At 41.3% G+C, this 19365-nt stretch overlaps 1 protein-coding gene across 11 annotated transcripts in view; it reads right to left on the bottom strand.

Moving 5' to 3' along the window:
• TENM3 (teneurin transmembrane protein 3) overlaps positions 1-19365 on the bottom strand; it is a 604956-nt gene that overhangs the window by 97022 nt on the left and 488569 nt on the right. For all 11 annotated transcript variants that reach the window (XM_072775885.1, XM_072775884.1, XM_072775886.1 and 8 more), the window contains 5 exons: positions 17284-17494; positions 16678-16779; positions 16292-16486; positions 14948-15148; positions 8114-8299 (listed from right to left, as the gene is read on the bottom strand). In XM_072775885.1, coding sequence (XP_072631986.1) covers positions 8114-8299; positions 14948-15148; positions 16292-16486; positions 16678-16779; positions 17284-17494 — 895 coding nt within the window. The remainder of the gene's footprint in view (positions 1-8113; positions 8300-14947; positions 15149-16291; positions 16487-16677; positions 16780-17283; positions 17495-19365) is intronic.

Below are 19365 nucleotides of genomic sequence, written 5' to 3'. Positions count from 1 at the left end.
TCCACCATCTGTATTACTATGAATATGATTCCTAACTTGGGAACATTACAAAAGTTACAAAGAATATAGATTTTGTCATCTCAGTGATCTATCAGAGTGGTCATCTTTTCCTCCCAGATTGTCACCTATTTCTAAATTTAACAACGAAAATACTCTTCTTTCAGCATTATCCTGAAATAAGAATTAGAAGGACAAGGCTAAGCTCTGTCGTCCACAGTGGTACAGTTTTGGTCTTTCTCTTTTGCCCCCATATTGCCGGGTGGGTAACTCCCCCAGTTTTGTGTATTTCATCTTTCATTTCTAATCTCCCACATCCCAGAGCCCGGAGAGGCCACAGTATTTAATAGAGGGATGCTGAGTACTGTATGTCTAAGTTTTGTCTGAACAAACAAAGCATGTCTTTGTGATCATTAATGATCCTGTTTCCCAATGTACTAAAGAATTAGAATAAAAACAAATAGCTGGTCTTTTGTAGCTTAAAGGAATTAGGATTTCCCCTAGGCCAAATTTCCATTTGAATTGCCTGAAAGTACATGAAAATCAATGTAGCTCAATAAACAACTCTGTGTTTGAGACTGAAGTCACTGGAAGACAAATATCACAATAGATCCTTCCTTCCTTCCTTCCTTCCTTCCTTCCTTCCTTCCTTCCTTCCTTCCTTCCTTCCTTCCTTCCTTCCTCCCTCCCTCCCTCCCTCCCTCCCTCCCTCCCTTCTCTTCAAGAAAGCAATGCCTCTGAAAACCCTCACCTGAAACATATTAACTTCCTGTTAGGCTATATCCATTGAGACTAGGTTACATTTTATAATAATGAAGTGAAAATTTCAGGTTGGATGGCCATTTTTTTTAACTTATTTATTTTTGTAAGTTTTAGCACCCAAAACATTGTCTCGGTTGCTGTTTGTCCTGTTTGCTCATTTATATTTCTAAGAACTCTCATGTATTGGACACTTTTTGCTACACACTTCCACAAGTGACTTACACTATAGTTGTGCACTTGATTCTAACAACCCTATGGGGTACATAATATTTATATAAGGGGAAACATACTCAAAGAGGTTAAATGACTTGCCCAAGGACACATGATAGACTGGGCAGTTAGTTAAATAAAGCAGGGAACAAATGGTTTTCTAAGGAAACCAAGTTCCAGCCTACCAGGACAAACCCCAGGGGACAGGCATGCTTTCTCCGCTTTGACCACTACCCTACAGTTCTGACACCATTACCCCCATGAAGGAAGGCCGCCATGACAGTTCTGACAAGGACCATAGAGGGCCAAAAACTCTCCCTTCTGACCGATCAGTAGGAGGAGTTCCTTACAAGACTGGCTGTACGGCCCTAGTTAGGAACTGATGTAGGAAATGAAGGCAGGAGAAACATTATTAAATTTCCTTACTACCTACTGCTCAGTGACACTTCCTTGAAATAGGCACAGTGACATTTCTCTAGGAACTCAATTACCTCGATGTTAATACTCAGCTAAGGGCAAAAGGCAATCTTAGCCCAATCCCCAGGGTCTTGTAAGTCTACTTTAACATATAAAAATTCCTTTAGAAATTTCCTTTAACTCTAAACCTCCCAAGATATGTGTTGGCAATCATCCCTGAAGCATATGGCCCACTGATATGCATCTGAAGAGTCTCATGACTAAGGTTTTATTAACATGGTAACAAATGATGTTTCCCCAACGATAGCCAGCCCCCTCAAGATCCTGCAAACCATTTGTCCAAAATTCCCCGGAGATTTACGCTGTCCCTAATCCCCTTCCAACTTGAAAGTATATCATTGGCTGCTCCTCATGACCCCAAGGCAGCTCTTTCTGCCCCCGGGTCTTGTCCCCATGCTTTAATAAAACCATCTTTTTGCACCAAAGACTCTCAAGAATTCTTTCTTGACCATGGGCTTTGAACCCTAACGTCTTTTCCTACATCACGAATCACTCTAGCTATGACCTATAAACTATTCAAACATAAAAAAGAAAGACAACCCTGACCCCCACTATAGCTGCCACCTCTGGGACTACCAGCTCTTTCATCTGAGAGTGTACTTTTTCTTAAACTGCCATTTAACCCTTGCTTGCTGAAGAGTTGGGCTCTAAATTCTTTCTTGGTTCAACTCACGAACCACAACGGGGGAACGGAACTCACTATTGACAACACACTACATAAATAATGGTGTGGCCATGATTCAAATTCCAAAAGCTCCTTTTTTCTTCCTTTCTTCTTCCTCTTTTTTTTTTCTTACCCAAAACCTCTTAAACATTAGAGTTTTCTGCTTCAAAATCACCTATGATACGTATTATTATAGCCATCTTATATTTGGGAAAATAAAAACCCAACAGTTAAGATATAAGCGGATAAATTACAGAGCTGATTTGAATATATATCTTCTTTTTCATTTGAGAGCCCATACTTTTTCTCATTTATGTTACCACTAACTTGTGTAAGGAGTATTAAAATGTGACAGATGAGATGATCAGTAATTGCTTAATGCACAATGAAAGAAATTCACAAATGGAAGGTAATGGAGGTGTGCAAATGCCACAGGAAAAATCAAAAGCTAAATGAAACAGAATAAAAAGGGAATCTCTTGAGTAAATCTCATAATTTTCTAAATAAGGCAGAAATCATCAATAAATTTTAGAATTGTAAGAGACCTCCAGGGGTCCTTCAGATAGGGACACTACTCAAGAGACTTCATGGATAGAAAAAAGGTAAATAGAATTCCTCCCTTAAAAATACTCCCCAAACTAACAAAAACAACAGACAGGGCAGCCCCCTGTGGCGCAGCGGTTTAGTGCCGCCTGCAGCCCAGGGAGAGATCCTGGAGACCCGGGATCGAGTCCCACATCAGGCTCTCTGTATGATGCCTGCTTCTCCCTCTGCCTGTGTCCCTGCCTCTCTCTCTCTCTCTCTCTCTGTCTCTATGAATAAATAAATAAAAAATCTTAAAAAAAAAAAAAAACAACAGACAAAAACCCCTAGTGTTCCACAACTAGATAATTATAGTATTGCTAAAGCTTCTAGGAATCGAGATTAAAACATTTCTTTGGGATCTTGTTCCAGGATTTAAATATGTCTTCCACGCTGAGGTTCTTCATTCTATCTAATCAACATTTGAACGGTCTAAGCCCATTTTCTCCATTTCTGTCTGTGGGGAAATGGGAAATCCCAGTCAGCCTCCAGGAGACAGTTCACCCATCTATAGACAGATCTGAGCCTTCCGTATCTTTCTAGGAATTCTCTATGGTGGACAGCTATGAAATGTGTCACCCAGGCCTCACCCCTGTTCCACTTACCCTTTCAGGTCACATTCTCATCTATACCCTCCAGTGTTCTCAGATATATAGGGATGGCTGTAGGGGCAATTTCTTTTCAGCAACTGCTACAAAGAATAATTCTTGGGGAAGCTACAGGTTAGTAACACTCAAAACATGGTAGCTTAGGATCTATCATTCACCAGCGTATTTAGCTGTATTGCACTCAAAAGCTGTAGATTGTCTCCAAACATCTGTTTAGCAGAGGTTGGTGTGGCATCTTTATTGCTTCCATGGCCAATTAACTCCAGCCACAGACCAGAGGGCCGTCTTCCCATCTTTCTAAGCAAGAAGCATAGGAAGAGTCAAATAGGAAGAGTCAAAGCAACTGAGTTGCCTTTATGTGGTTATAGATTCTGGTTTCAGTTAAATATATTAATGTGAAATTACTGAATTGGGCCAAGACAAGTATTTCCCAGTTCAAAGATCTGAGCTTGATCGATATAGAACTGTTTGGGTTGTTTATGCAGAGACAGACACACAATATTCCAATTATGTCAACTCCTGTTTATGAACTACTTAATTATATTTAATATGTTCTAACTTGCTTCTGGGTCCTCTAAACACTCCTACATCTTTCCTATCTCATGAGAAACAAAAATAGGAACGTGAGTGTGATAATCATTTGATCTTCCTGTGGAATGGTCACGTACAAAGGATGATGACATTATAGTAGTTGAGTATCTATACCAGTGCTGTTATTATTAAACTATGGTAGCAATAATTACTGTTGGTTATCGGTGGAGGTTCAGTCATATAACTAACTTCTCTTTATTTTTGAAGGGTCCAACAATCAAACATTTTTTGAGGAGGAAGGGAGAAATATTTATTTTAATCATAATATCACTGAAAGTAGATTTCCTTTGGGGTGCCTGCATGGCTCAGTTGTTTAAATGTCCAAACCCTGATTTGGGCTCAGGTCATGATCTCAGGGTCGTGAGACTGAGCCCTACACTGGGGCTCTACTTTGGGCATAGAACCTGCTTGAGATACTCTCTCTCCCTCTCCTTCTTGCCTGTTCCCCTTTCTTCCCTCCCCTAAAAACAAAACAAAAAAAAAGGTAGATTTCCCTTTGTTGTATTTTTCATCTGCATGCACTGCTAATTAAAGTCTAACCCCATGGGATCCCTGGGTGGCGCAGCGGTTTGGCACCTGCCTTTGGCCTGGGGCGTGATCCTGGAGACCCGGGATCGAGTCCCACGTCGGCTCCCGGTGCATGGAGCCTGCTTCTCCCCTTGCCTGTGTCTCTACCTCTCTCTCTCTCTCTCTGTGTGTGACTATCATAAATTAAAAAAAAAAAAAAAAAAGTCTAACCCCAGAAAGGAGAAGGACTTGGGACAATGAATCTGACAATTAATATGCCCAATTTGCTGAACGCATGATTCATAATGAGAGGAAAATATGAACACATTAATAAAACTATCAAGATGGAATCTTTTCAGGTACATAGGGTGTTTGGTGAATACTCTAAATTCATAGCCTATTTTACTATCAAAATGCCTATGGTTTTATGAAAGCATGAACAGTTTATGAAGACAGTATGATGACTAATGAAGAATATTCTTTGCTTTCTACTGGTGACTTTTGTTTGCTTCTAACTGTTTAATTTCTCCTCCATCTCTCTTTCAATTAACCTCCCTGTTTGTATTCAATGAGATGGCACATAATATGGAGAAAGAAAAAAAAATCTTGCTGATTTATGAGTATTCGTTCATAAAGTGGCAGCTTCTTTCAGCCAGATGTATAAGTGTTGAAATGGAGAGGAAATGCACAGAACAGTAACAATCCCAAATGGGAAAATATACTGTAGTTTCTTGGGTTGTTTAAATGAGTGGCTCACAAAGGCCTCTTTTTAAACGGCCCCTTCTCCACTGTGGACACATACATAGGTAGTAAATAGGTGGAAAAAAATAATTGGATCCTTGCAAGCCAAAACTGGGAATAAGTAGCTCTAATAGTATAAAAGAGCCAAAGAGTGATGTGAGGGTCTCTATGTCTTTTAAAAGATTCATTTTCAAATGAAGCAGGTCCTTTATTTCCACATTGTTACTCATATGGAGTATAAGAGCAACAAAATAAAATAAAAAAAAAATAGAAAATGGAATTGTTAACAACCACAGCGAAGAATGTCAAACTATACAAAAAAGACCTGCTACTGACAAACATCCTGTGTGCACCCAGAAAACTGCAAAGCTGTTCAAGAACAGCTCATCCATGGGAAACTAAACATGTACTATTGCCACAGTCAGTGAGGACCCCCATAGACTGATTTATTTAGTAACTGCTGGTTGGCAAGTTAAATTTGCATATGTTGAAAACGTTATAGTACACTTCTTGGCTTTCCAAGCTATACATTCACGTGTTTGCCATACTTCCTAGGATACACATGGTCAAATATTTAACATTTCCCCTCCAGCTAGAATCAATTCACTTCTGATGGGTATGGGGGTGGTGGGGTCATAAAATTTGATGGAGCATGTTTCAAGGTCTATTTTTCCTGCCCCGCTTCTGGTATGTGGGCATTCTGGGATTTGGGGTATGGAGCTATTTAGTCTCAGGGGTAATGCATTATCCTCTGTATGTCCACAGATTTGTGTAAATTGTGGTTGTCAACTTTTGTGGCTTTAATGTAGTTCACAAATGTAGTTCACGTAAACAACAGGCAGCCATTGCCCTAGAAGCCTCTCTTAAAGAGTAGAGGAGGGGAAAGCCCTATCAAAATCATGGGGATGAGCGCTCTGCAAGTGCCATGAATATGTGTACTTGCAGTTTTCCTGACTGGGAACTATGCTTCCCGGAAGTAAGGTAACTCACATTCCACAGGTGAGACCCTAAGGATGCTTCCAGGCCTGACCTGTAGAAGTCTGCAGGGCTGGCCTTTGGCTGGCATCTGGAGAACTGAATGTTCTCTACAATGATGAGGTGATTTTGCCTACCAGGAGAATCTCTTCTGAGAATCGTGAATTTTGGTGGTTGTGGCTGACAGAGGCTACCTCTTAGAGCAGCCCTAATAAAAACCTCTCAGTCTCAAATGGGTGTCCCTCAGCAGAGCAAGTGTTCCTTGCACACATTCTGGTATAGTTCACTGCTGGAGAAAAGTACATGCTCCATGTGACCTGCCTTGGTGGGAGAGAAAGAACACAACACAACACAGCAAGCCTGTGCATAGATTTCTCCAGATACCACCAGATGGGTCTTTCCCCTTTATCTATTACAGTCATGAGCACAAGTGCCTTGAGTTTTGTGAGCCCTTCTGTGGATCATCACATGTGGGTGTGGGGGGATCACCACCCTTAAAACAGATGAGAGGAACGTCAGTAAGATTGGAAAGAATCTCACTTGAGCTTCTGTAAAGACTGCAACAGTTTATAAAATGTCCGTGATTTCAACTTTCCAGTGAAAAATTTCCTAGCTAGCCAATTCCTGTAAGCAAGAAAGTAAAGTACATAATGCTTAGAGCTGCCCTGGAAGAAGAAATCTTTTAAGATACCGAGACTCCCTCCAACAGCTTTATCAACTTATATTCTATGGATATAAAACAACATACCCCAAATTATGAAATTTTTGTAGGACAATGTCATTCATAACATTGTATATAATTGTATACTTTCACTGAAGTAAGGTGGACGTTTACTACTTACATTTGTTATATTTTTTAAATAAATATTTTAACTTCTGTGACTCAAATGGTAAAAAGCAAAGGCACTAAGTACCCAGAAAAGACAGTACTATGTGTGTTCTGGATGCTTGTACCCATGCTAACTACCATTTATGTACCAACATTTTGATCTTAAACACCTGTTTGCTTTATTTAACCTACTGAGTTTTGGGAACATGATCATATTTGAAGAAGGGTTAGCACAGAACTCTAAGAACATCTAGACTTGTGTGCATTTTCTTCTACTTTGTTCCTTGTGCTACTCCAAAATAAAGCTGTAAGAAGTCCAACCTCTTTTTGAAAGACTCCACTATACCGACAGGTGCTAAGATGTGTGGTGATGGAAATTTCTGGACGCTCCCCCGAAAGGCCCCATATTTGACATCTCTTTTAAGGTAATAATAAATAAATAAATAAATAAATTGCTGTCACGCAACGGCAAAATACTATCCCACGAAAGTGTGTTTATAAGAAGGAAATGAAATCATCTTCGGGTGAGTCCGTTTTTGTAGCCATCATCACGGGGGGGGGGGGGGGGGGTACAAAATTCTGACACTTCATACTTGTGACAGGCGCTCTGAGAGGAAGCGAGCTGCCTCTGCAACACGATGGGCCTTATTTGAAAAAGCAATTCCATTTTCAGAAAGACGAGTGGAAAATTAACGAAATTAATTCCAAGGTGGGGGGGCAGTAGGGGGCGAGGTGGAAAACAGCCAGCAACCCGGGTGCTCCCTCTGCACCTCCCCCTCCTTCCTCCTCCTCCCCTCCCTCCTCCCCCTCCTCCCCTCCCTCCTCCCCTCTTCTCCTCCCTCCTCTCCTCCTCCTCCCTCTCCTCTCCTCTGTCCTCCCCCCTCCCTCCTCTCCTCTCCTCCTCCCCCTCCCCTCTCCCTCCTCTCCCCCTTCCTCCTCCTCCCTATCCTTCCCTCCCTCCTCTCCCTCCCCTCTCCTTCCTCCCCTCCCTCTCCCCATCTGTCCTCCCCCTCCCTCTCCTCGTCCTCCCCTCCCTCCTCCCTCGTCTCCCCCTCCTCTCCTCCCTTTCCCCCTCCCCTCCTCTCCTCCCCCTCCCCTCCCTCCCCCTCCCTCCTCTCCCCCTCCCCCCTCCCCGGGGGGCGGGGCAGGGCGGCCGGGGGCGGGGCCTACCGATGGTGCAGTGCTCTCCGTTCCAGCCCTGGCTGCATTCGCACTTGCCGTCCTTGCAGGTGCCGTGCTCGGCGCAGCGCGGGTGGCAGGCTCGCTGGCTGCAGGCGGCGCCGGTCCAGCCCTCCTCGCAGCGACAGCTTCCTCCCATGCACACTCCGTGCGAGCCGCAGTCCACCGAGCAGATTTCTGCGCCGAAGGGAGCAAGCGGAGCGGGCGGCAAGGGAGCGGGGAGGAGGGAGAGAGACCGAGAATGAGGCAGGGCCGACCTCTTCCAGCTCAGAACCACAAAAACATTGACACATGCAAAGTATCTCTCCACGCAGCACATTTCTGCACCGGCCAGGAAGAATTCTACATGGCAGAGGGGGCGTTTTCCCTTGGTCATGTAATTGCATAAGCTGCTGTCATTGTGCATAAAACACACAGGAGGATTTTGCTGTAACTCCCTAGAGAGTGTGTGTGTGTGTGTGTGTGTGTGTGTGTCCACGAGGCTTCTAACCGAACAGGACCCGTGATCCATAACCAGAGGAAAGCACACACGAAGTGTATCTGAGAGTATCTTTTGGCACATGCACCGGTCCAGGCACATACATCAAGTGCATATAAAATTAATAAAATATTTCAGTGCCTAAGCATGGCTGGTATGTATGCCTGTATTTATTTAATTTATTATTATTTTTTAAAGTTTTTTATTTATTTAAGTAACCTCTACACTCAATGTGGGACTTGAACTCATGGCCCTAAGATCAAGTAAGTGTAACATGCTTTTCCAACTGAGCCAGCCAGGTGTCCCTATGCAGGGGTTTTTTTTTGGCATTGGAGTTCGATTTGCCAACAGATAGCATAACACCCAGTGCTCATACTGTCAGGTGCCCTCCTCAGTGCCCGTCACCCAGTCACCCCCAACCCCCCACCCGCCTCCCCTTGTTCGTTTCCCAGAGCTAGGAGTCTCTCATGTTCTGTCTCCCCCACTGATATTTCCCACTCATTTTCTCTCCTTTCCACTTTATTCCCTTTCACTATTTTTTATATTCCCCAAACGAATGAAACCATATAATGTTTGTCCTTCTCCGACTGGCATGTCTGGTATTTAACAGGAGTTGGGCTTCACCCGTCTAGCAAGAATTGCAAAGGGGGTGATTTCTAATCCTAATGTTTAAATTTCTATTTAAATTTCAGAAACTTTTATTTAAAAGAATCTTTTGTAGTATGCACTTGGGCTCACTTCTGACACATACACATGCTGGTTAAAGAAAAGAAACTGTTTTTTTTTCCTATCCAGTAAATTTGTACTGTGGACAGATAACAATAGTAGAAAATCAGTTTGAAAATTTATGTAACTACAGCCACTGTCATTGGAAAAAGTAGGTTTTTCAGGTACTGGAGCAAACTAAAGGGAGACCAAGTGGCCAAAGGATTTCAAAACCCTAATAGGTTTGATTTTTAAGAACTTAAGGGTCTAAAATAATTTTTTTCTTTAAAACCTTCATTAAGATTGACACACACAGAAAGAAAACTCTGAAGGATATTTTGTAGTTTGCTTTTTACATATAAAGTTATTAAATAAAATCAACTACCTCTTTTTTCTATGATTGTAAGACCAGAGCTTTGTTTCAGTTTTCTTGCAAAAATAAAAATGCCGAATAAAAACCCTAAATCATTTCTAACAAGTAGAAAATGAACTATAGCCTTATTTTTAAATGAAAAAAAAAAACCAAAAAACCAAAAACCAGTAACTGTTGATATAGTCACATGCCCCTGTTTTTCTACTTACTGCTCAAGTTACATTTCTCAGACACCATAATTCTCTCTCAAAGTCCTACAGAATTTTAAACACCCAATGGAGGCAACTGTGAGAGTTATAACATTTCTTATAAACAACAGGCAGGACTATTAACTGGAAGAGAGTGATATATGTTTTTTCATGCTACATTTTCCATCTCGTTTGAATTAAATTTTTGATTAAGAGATCTAAGATGGTGATTAACTTCAGACGAACAGAACGTCAACTCAGCTCCAGAAGAGAGAGGTTTCTTTCTGAGGTACCCCTTTTATTCAATCTAATCAATTTTTCATTAGGGTGAAGGTGTTTATCAGCATTTAGCACACTAGCTTTGAGCAAGGTGCGTCAATCTTTGTAATGAACTTATTAATTAGAGTTAATTTAATTGAAGTGGAATTGAAGGGCTAATTAATGGACAAACTGCTGATGAAGATAGAGGAAAGCTCTGTTGCTTTCAAACCTATAAACTTTCTGATGAAAAGAATTCATTTCTTCTCTTTTAGCAGCTTAACCAAATGTTTCTGCAGGTATAGAGTCTACTCTTATTGAATTTAGATATTTGAAGGTCATTTCTACAACAACAAAAGAAGTAGCTTTGTAAAGTGTTTTGCTTTAGGATTTAGTTAGTTAGAAATTCCCAATAATGCTGAAAGTTTCTTCAACCACAGATGTAAGTTACCAACAATGTTTTTGTAAACTTCCAAGGACAGCTGTGCAACGTGCAGATACATTTCAGGCACAAGAACCAGGATATTTTCAGAGGATGAATATATGCATATTTGATCTCCTTACTAAAAATTCTAGGTAAGTTTTCTGTCTTTTTGTAGCTAATTGCAAAGTTTAATAAAGTCTTTGTTTCCTGTGGTTAGTCTCTTCCAAAAAAAAAAAAAGTACTGTATTAATTTTTCAACTCTATATATTGAGAGTTTAATATATGGTTTTCTGCTTTGCATTGGGGGTAGAAAGATGAATAGGATTAAGATCTTCACTCACTACGTCTAAGCAGTCATTTTGTATACAGGTAAAATTAGATTTTCAGCTGGCAAAATAATTATATTAGCATGTAGAAAATCAGTCTAAATATGTAAAATAATGATAGGTGATTTTGGCAGCCAGTTTAATCTTTTAATTAACATCTATACCTTTTTGTCTTTTCTGTCATTCATGGCAGTACCATTTTTTAAAAGATTTTATTTGTTTTATTCATGAGAGACACACAGAGAGAATGAGGCAGAGACACAGGCAGAGGGAGAAGCAGGCTCCATGCGGGGAGCCTGACGTGGGACTCGATCCCGGGTCTCCAGGATCACACCCTGGGCTGCAGGCGGCGCCAAACCGCTGTGCCACCGGGGCTGCATGGCAGTATCATTTTATGAAGACAACTGAATCATCTTTTTAAATTTTATTTTATTTTTAAATTTTTAAAAGTAATCTTTACATCCATCAGGGGGCTTGAACTCACAACCCTGAGATCAAGAGTTGCATGCTACCCTGACTGTGCCAGCCAGATGCCCCAGGGCTGAATTATCTTTTGAGCTACAGTATCAATTACAAAGGATCCTTTATAAAATGATTCAGGTGATGTATTAAATAACATTATATGAAACAAAAAGGGCTTTTCATTATTTCTTTCCTACTCTGATAATTGTGGGAGACAAATTAGAATGGCAATATTTCAAACCAGTATTATTTTATAGCTAGTATTATTATGCTTATTTTACTGATGAAGGCATAGGAGACCTGAACCAAGTAGCTTTACTATAAAAATAATTATATCTATAAACTTTAATTGGATTTTTTTGGTGGGATGCATTTTTTTAGTACGGAAGCCAGAAAGGGAAATAAAAACTCAACAGAAATAATTAAATGCCTATTTTGATTCTTGTGACTATAAAATACATTTTTTAAGAACGGAGGACAAAACAAGCTAATGTGTTATTTAAATAATGCCTCGCACCTATGCTTGATAATGTTGGGTGATGATTTCCTAGAACTCTTTCGTGGGGCCATTCAAGGTCCTCTATAATCCCACCCGCAGTTTATGTTTTCGCTCTCATTTGTCCTGTACATGTTAATTGCTCTTGTGATCGTGAATTTTCTAACCAGTTTCTGGTCCTCCAAGCTATGTGAATCAACTCATGTTTCTATGAAGCTGTAAGGAACATCAACCTGTCTGCTTCCAAAAATGTATGGCCAAAAGATGAGGGAGGCAGAGGAAAAGGAAGGAAGAGAAGGTAGGAGGTTGAGGATGAGGGAGGAGGGAAGGGAGCCAAGGGAGTAGGAGGGATGTAGTAGTAGGGAGGGAGAGAGGAGGGAGGAAGGAGAAAAAGAGGGGGGAGGGGAAATGAGAGTGACTATGTAGGGAAAAGAGTGCATCATTGTCCTTTTGTCCCTTTACCTAGGATATCTACTTGAGGCGTCAACAGAAGTTTTTCATCAATATCACAATTTATCCTGTACAAAACTATCTTTAGTGTGAGCTTCCAGGATTGTCTGCAGTCGGTGAAGAATGGCACAGAAATCGGTCATGCTGCTGGTAATTCATGTCATCCAAATTTCTCAAAGTGCCAGGAAAGAGAGATTTGTAAAAATTACTAGTCTTTTTTTTTTCTCCTTTAAAATAAGCATGTGAATTCACTGCCTTAGTGGGATTTCTCTTAGGTTAATGCCATTAGGTTATACTAACAGATGAGATAATTTGCATTTCATAAATTTCACTACTGGGGGAACCGTAGCCAAGTAGTACTTTCCTGGGGACGCTCCCCTGAATCAATGAAGAATGAAGATGACAAACTCTAAAGGCTAAGATCGCCTTTGGAACGCTACCACCACGACTATGACCATCACCACTTCTATTAATGGGTACCACTTACCAAGTACCTGCCATGTATCAGGCACTGTTCTAAGTGCTTTTCACTTATTAACTCATTTCCACTTTCTGATGATTGTATAGGGTACTGCTCTTATCATCCACATGTTACAGGGAAAGAAACTGAGGTGCAGAGAAGCATTTTAAAGAGCTGATTTGACATTACAGATGTAGGGAATAGCCAGCGCTAGACCTGAACCCAGGCCCTTCATCTCCAGATCGCCTGCTCTGAACCACTCAGTTATAAACAGGGCTTCAGAGAAGAAGGCAATCAGTGTGGGCTTCCCTGCAGCCAAGCCTTTGTTTTTATTGACTCAACAGTGTTAACAAGACCTGGCCCTTTGCCTTCCCCCCTCTCTCCCCATCGCCTCCCCTGCATCCGGCCTCACTCCTCACTCCTTCCCAAAGACATGACCACTGCCCCAGCCCACCCTGCTGCAGACGTTCGGCTCTCCGCACCAACTCTGTACTGTCTCTTCTGCAGGCTCCGTCTAGTTCTCCTTTAAAACGGCCCTCTGATTTATCCTCTTCATTTCTACAAACTCCAAATGAATTCACGCTCTCAGCACTTCACACTCTGGGAAAGCTCTCAAACTTGCCTTCCGGCCATCAAATTCCAACTAGTCGTGCTCTCTGACACATAATCGATTGGGGAGTTCTCACATACTGCTCTCATCACACTGGTGGGCGCACATTGTCAGGACAAGTGTATTCTCCATTGTCTGAACCATCATTTCTAAGCTGCGTCCCTCATAATGGGGCCCAACCCAGCCTTTACCTCCGAATATCTTTCCTTTACTCTCCCACGTGTAGAACAATAATCTCATAGTTGGATCTTTGCTAATGGTAGTTGTCGTAGTAGTAGTAACAGTCATAGCAGTGGAGGTGGCAGCTCTATTTGGAATGGATTCTGGACTAAGCCTTGTACTTTATAGATGTTAATTCAAGCACTTGCCAAAGTATCTCTGTAAAGCATGTCTCGGTTAACTCCATTTAACAGATGGGTAAACTAAAGCATACCGTAGTCTGCCTAAGTTTACGCAGCTATTAAGTAGTGGAGGTTGGGTGTGAACCCAAGCATCTGATCTCAGAGTCTATGCTATGAAGTACTTTCTCATACTGTTCCCCTAGTCGAAAAATACCTCCTCCCATCCCCACACTAACTACCATCTTGAAAGAAGGTGACAAATGTTAACCAAAATCTCCTTGAAAACTTCCAGTGTGCATCAAGGCAGGGCACTCCTCTGAATGTTGACTGTATTTAGCATATTATTCCATGTAATATCCAATAAAATATTAAACTGGGATGTATTGGTTTCCAAGTATTTCGGGTGCATTTGACCTCATCTGCCCAATTAAACTGTAATCATCCAGATTAGAACAGTACCTTTTCACACTGTGGCACTAATGTGGTCATGGAATTAATTCATGGGATACAACCAGCATTAACAAAAAAACAGGACATCCTTGGAGAAAAGCATCTTGTGTGTACCAATTTGTAAAGCTTTGTTTCAGTTATGCGAGTGTATTATATACAGTAGGGTCACAATGTAAAACTGTTTAAGGCTGTGGGTTATGGTAAAAAATTTGAAAGCCACTATCCGAGAGGGTAAGAAGAATTCATTATTTTTTATCCCTTCAGGACTCATCACCATGCCATGCATGCACATAGCTGTTGCTCAATAACAGACCGACTGACTGAAAAAAAATTACTACCTGCCATTTTTATGATAATAATACTGTTATAATTAAAAAAAAAATCAGTGTTGGACCATTATGCACATCATAATATCTATATATGTATACTCTTTGCCGTGATCATGTTTAGCCTTATGTTGTCAAATTATTTTTTAATTGAGCTTCTCTGTTTATGAGATAATGTGCTTAAATCCCCAAGCTCTACACAGGCCTTGGAGAGGTAAGAAGATGGAGTTCTTTACACAAATGAAATAGTATTTTTTTTACCATGCGACTAAGGGAGAAATGTTAATGACAAATTGACAAAGCCGATTTCTTCTTATCAGGCAATAGAATTTCATTACTTTTAACACTCATTTCTATAAATCATAACTTCAATACAATCTACACTAAATTCAATAAGTGTGTTTTTAAAAATTAAGATATCTTAATCTTCAGCTACATAATATTAAGTATTCGATCACACTGCACTGATGCACCTTACCATTTGAGCAGTCTGGGCCAGTCCAGTTAGGGTCACAGGTACAGGAGCCACTCTCTTGAAGATACGTTCCGTGACCAGAGCACTGGTCTGGACACATGGTCTTCACCAGTTCGCAATTGCTGCCACCCCACCCGGGACTGCAGTGACATTCCCCGTGGATACAAACACCGTGATTGGAACATCCAGGGTCAAGACAGTCGGCTGCAATAGAGAAAAAAGAATAATTTCACAGTTAAATCTAGAAGATGTCACACATACGTAGTACACGCAGGATAAAGAATTGAATCCCAACCCAATGTATATGATGATTTTGGATACTCAACTATTTCCTTACCATTTTTGAGAACTGGTTTCTGAAAATGCAAAGAATCCTATAAGATGGCATTGAGAATCACGCCAGTTAGGTAATTGAGACTCTTGCAAGGATTTGTAATTTTTACAAATTACACACATAGATGCTCCTGAGATTTCAGGCTACTGCTCTCTGTTCTGCTTAATCAGATAGTAATAAGTATTGGCTTCTCTGTAACAAAATCGTATCAGCTGACCTAATCCACAACACTGAGTACTGACAGCTATATGGGACCCTCAAACTGTTTGAGAAATAAATGAGTTGCATACTCTCTATCCTTCTTAATTCACTTTAATGTGGTTTAGATGACGAGATTTAATTTAGCAATTTGACTCAATAAAACTTTACACTTGTAGGGTCAATGGCCTGAAAATTTAATTCCAGAGACTTAATTGCATTACTTTCTGTGTGCAGATCAATAAAATCAATTTGATTGAAGAACGGAAATGGTGCTTTTCTGCTTTTTGAAAAAAAAAAAAACAATTCAACTGCACTTTACAGTACAGCTATCATCATTACATACAGTTATAGAGCAAGGCCACGATGTATTTTTTTTTCACTTCTATATCACGTGCAATATAGCCTGTCTTCCTAGAGATGCCACAACACTAGACTTAAAAGCTGGCATCCAAAACAGCAGAGTTTGCAAAACAAAACAACAAAAACCCACCACCGCCGAAAAAACAAAGATAAAATAAAACAAAACAATTGTCCATCTCTGGTTTCAAGACACAAGTGTTTGCTTGCTTCCTCAGAGTGGGGGGAAAAATTCACACTACTGAGAGCAAAGGGGTTCCTTTGGGCATTTGTGCTTTTTTTTTTTTTTTATCAGTCAACGTGTTAACACAACGATGCATGGGTCAGTGTGGAAATGAACAGTACTTTCACGGGGAGGCACACAAAGAGATGCACCTGCCACATGGAAGATCACAAAGATAATCTCTTCCTTTCTGCGGAGAACAAGAGATTTCCATAAATATTGGCATGTTTACCTTCTTCACAATTTTCTCCTTTGTATCCGGAGTTGCAGGCGCAGGAGCCCATGATGCAGATGCCACGGCCTCCACACTGTGGGTCAACGCACTGCGTGGTGGGCACGTCGCACTCGGTGCCCTTCCAGCCACTGAAGCACAGGCAGCGGCCCTTGGAGTACTGCCCGTTGCCGCTGCACAGCACCGGACAGGCTGCTGCGAAACAGACCACGACAGGGCAGTTAGCAGCCACCCTCAGGGGTGACATCCGGGGGGAAAGGCGCAGGGCTGTGGGGGGCTATGCTGCCTTCCCTCCCCCCGGTGTTCTCGCCCTGCCCAGGGTCCGAATTACTCCTGTTTCTACAGCTTGTTTGCATGGGCTTAAGAAAGGACTGGGACTCGCATACCTCTGGAACAATCCGGACCTAAAAATCCTGGGAAACAATGGCAAGTGCCAGAAACGCACTCTCCATTTCCATGGCAATTTCGGGGGCACTCCACCACGGACTCTGAAGAAAAGAGAGAATAGGAATACTTAGTGCCCGGCCTGCCACTTGCACGAGATAGACTGCGTCACTTTGGTTATCCTAGCGTCACGTTGAGGGAATCACGGATGGCCTGCTCCACAACAGGGCCAAGGATTCACTTCCACCAAATTATTCCAATAGCAAAGCAAAGCAAGCCACCAGATTATTCCAACAGCAAAGCGAAGCAAGCCACCTGATTATTCCAATAGTAAAGCAAAGCATGGCCATTTCAAAGGCAGATGTTTTTTAAGTGTTTTCAAGATGCCAAGACATTTCCAAGTCATAGGTTCTTCTAGTGCTTCGTGGCGTGTCACATATTTGTAAATAAAAAATTTAAAAATAGTTCTCACATTAGACTTCATCACATTAGACCTCAGGCTTCATCACCCCAGGGATCACTCCAAATCAGGGAAGACAACTGAGTGTCTATTCAACACACTGTTTAGACCACAGCCCGGAAAAAGAGGCTTCGAGGACCGTGCTTACCTATAACGATGGTATTAAAGGACACCTGCTCCGCATTTTTCCCGTCATTGTAAAAAGCCAGATGCCAGATTCCAGAGTCCAAGTACTGGATGAAGCCAGCCTCGTGCAGGTTGACGGACCTTGCCTGCCGCCCTGCTCTTTCAGGCTCCAGCAGGTTCCGCTGCTCTCGTGCAATCAACCTGCTGCCGTCCAGGAGCTCGACAAAGTCGTACTGAGGGTGGGGACAAGTATAGCTGGTTAGTGGTCAGAAACATTTCCATGGTGCTGCTTCTCTCTCTCTCTTTTTTTTTTTTACCCACTGTTTCCCCTCAGCTCTACTAAAGACAATGTCAGGAAAAGGTCCCTGATGGACAGGTCCTTCTATGCGTAGCACCTACAGGGATCACGAAAGAGAACTACCCACCGCAGACTGTTGTTCTACAGAAACTGGACAATCATTTTCCCCTTAGTGCACACTCTTTCTGGAATCAGATCGGACTCTTGCAACTGATAAGGTGTTTGATGAGTTCGGGCCGTGTATGGATACGACCTTGAACCTGTAACATGTCACACCTGGCAACCTAATTTTAGACCATTTGTTAATCTCACAAGGTGTTCTCCTACTTACTACTATGTGGCAACAACTGCCACCGATACGCACTCTGTGTCAGCATTATACTGAATCATCGTGGCAACCCTTCTAGGAAGGTGTCGGTGTTTCCACTGTGAAGATGAAGGAAACCAAGCCTTCAGGCCCTTGTGTAGGGGTAGATCCCTGGTAAGCAGGGGCGTTGGTTTGTGAGAAAGCTCAGGTCTTTTCCTACCACCCACCGTACTCCTCTCTGTGACCCTCATGCAACCATCCCAGGCATCTGGGGAAGGAAACCCATGGCTTTGTACTCCGTAATAGTTAAACCAGAATCCTATATCAAGATGCCTATACATCTCTGCCCAAAAGTCTAAAAAATTAAACAATGGGGAGGGAGTTCCGAAGAGATGACAGTAACCGTAAATACGCCCAGTTATTATTAGGAAGTGAACATCAGTTAACTTCATTTTTGGTTTAGTAAGATTCATCAATAATGTTGTGTTACTAGCAGAATTCAACTGGAGGATTTAAAGATAATTAAAAATATGGAAGGTGAGTGACAGTAGTAAAGCTTGGTAATCAGGGATAATGCAGTGAGTTTGGAAGACATGGCAAAGACTTTCCAACACAGGTTTAATAAACTTGTTAGATAAAAGCTCCCTACAAGTAAAGGGATTCAGTTTCTATAGATTCTTCTCCAGTTTCACTTGATTCCTGAGGGCTGTGTTTATGGTGAAAAATACACTACAGTGCAATACATATAATGTTACAGTACTGTCTATGCAAATCGCCCATATTCTATTCTGATAGATTCTTGAAATGGAATTTCATCCGGGGACTGTTTAAAGAGAAGTTTATTATATAAATCCCTTAATATAATCAAATTGGAATAAAACTGGCTGTTGGGATTCTGAGATTCATGATTAAATGTGTCGCCACTGTACAGATCAAAGACCTCTAATGTTACTACTGGACAAAATCTAGAATATCTCATTCAGTTTCCAACGTACTAAAATTTTTATTTAAATGTAAAAACATTTTTGTTATTTTTTTTTGTGTGTGTGTATTGAAACTACCTTAAGGCATCATGCAGCTGTGAGAAATACACACAAAAAGCTGTAACTTGGTTAGCATTTAATAACTTTTTTCATTTCTACCTTACAAGGATGAAAATAATCACTGGTGTGGATATTTAACTTGCAAAATTTTCACTGGAATTGTCCTCCAAAATTATCAGAGGAAAATGAATTCAGCACTTTCGAAAGATGCCTGTTATCTCAAATAAGCCATTCATTTTCTCATCAGATTTAAATGTTTATATTAGCATGGCAAAGAGGCAGGGAAAATTTCTTTTTATGGCTTCTTTGCATATAAACATTTTTCTCCTCTGACATTAAGCACAGTAACGGCAAAATTGAAAGGGAGGAAATTTTGAGTTTTAACTGGTCTTTCAAGCTCATACTCATAGTCACCACCTTCATTGTAGGAGTCTCTATTTGCATCACACCGTGAAC

The sequence above is a fragment of the Canis lupus genome, chromosome 15 (assembly GCF_048164855.1).
Source record: "Canis lupus baileyi chromosome 15, mCanLup2.hap1, whole genome shotgun sequence".
NCBI lineage: Eukaryota > Metazoa > Chordata > Mammalia > Carnivora > Canidae > Canis > Canis lupus.
The sequence above is the reverse complement of the archived record's forward strand: the minus strand, read 5'-3'. Positions and strand labels throughout refer to the sequence as shown.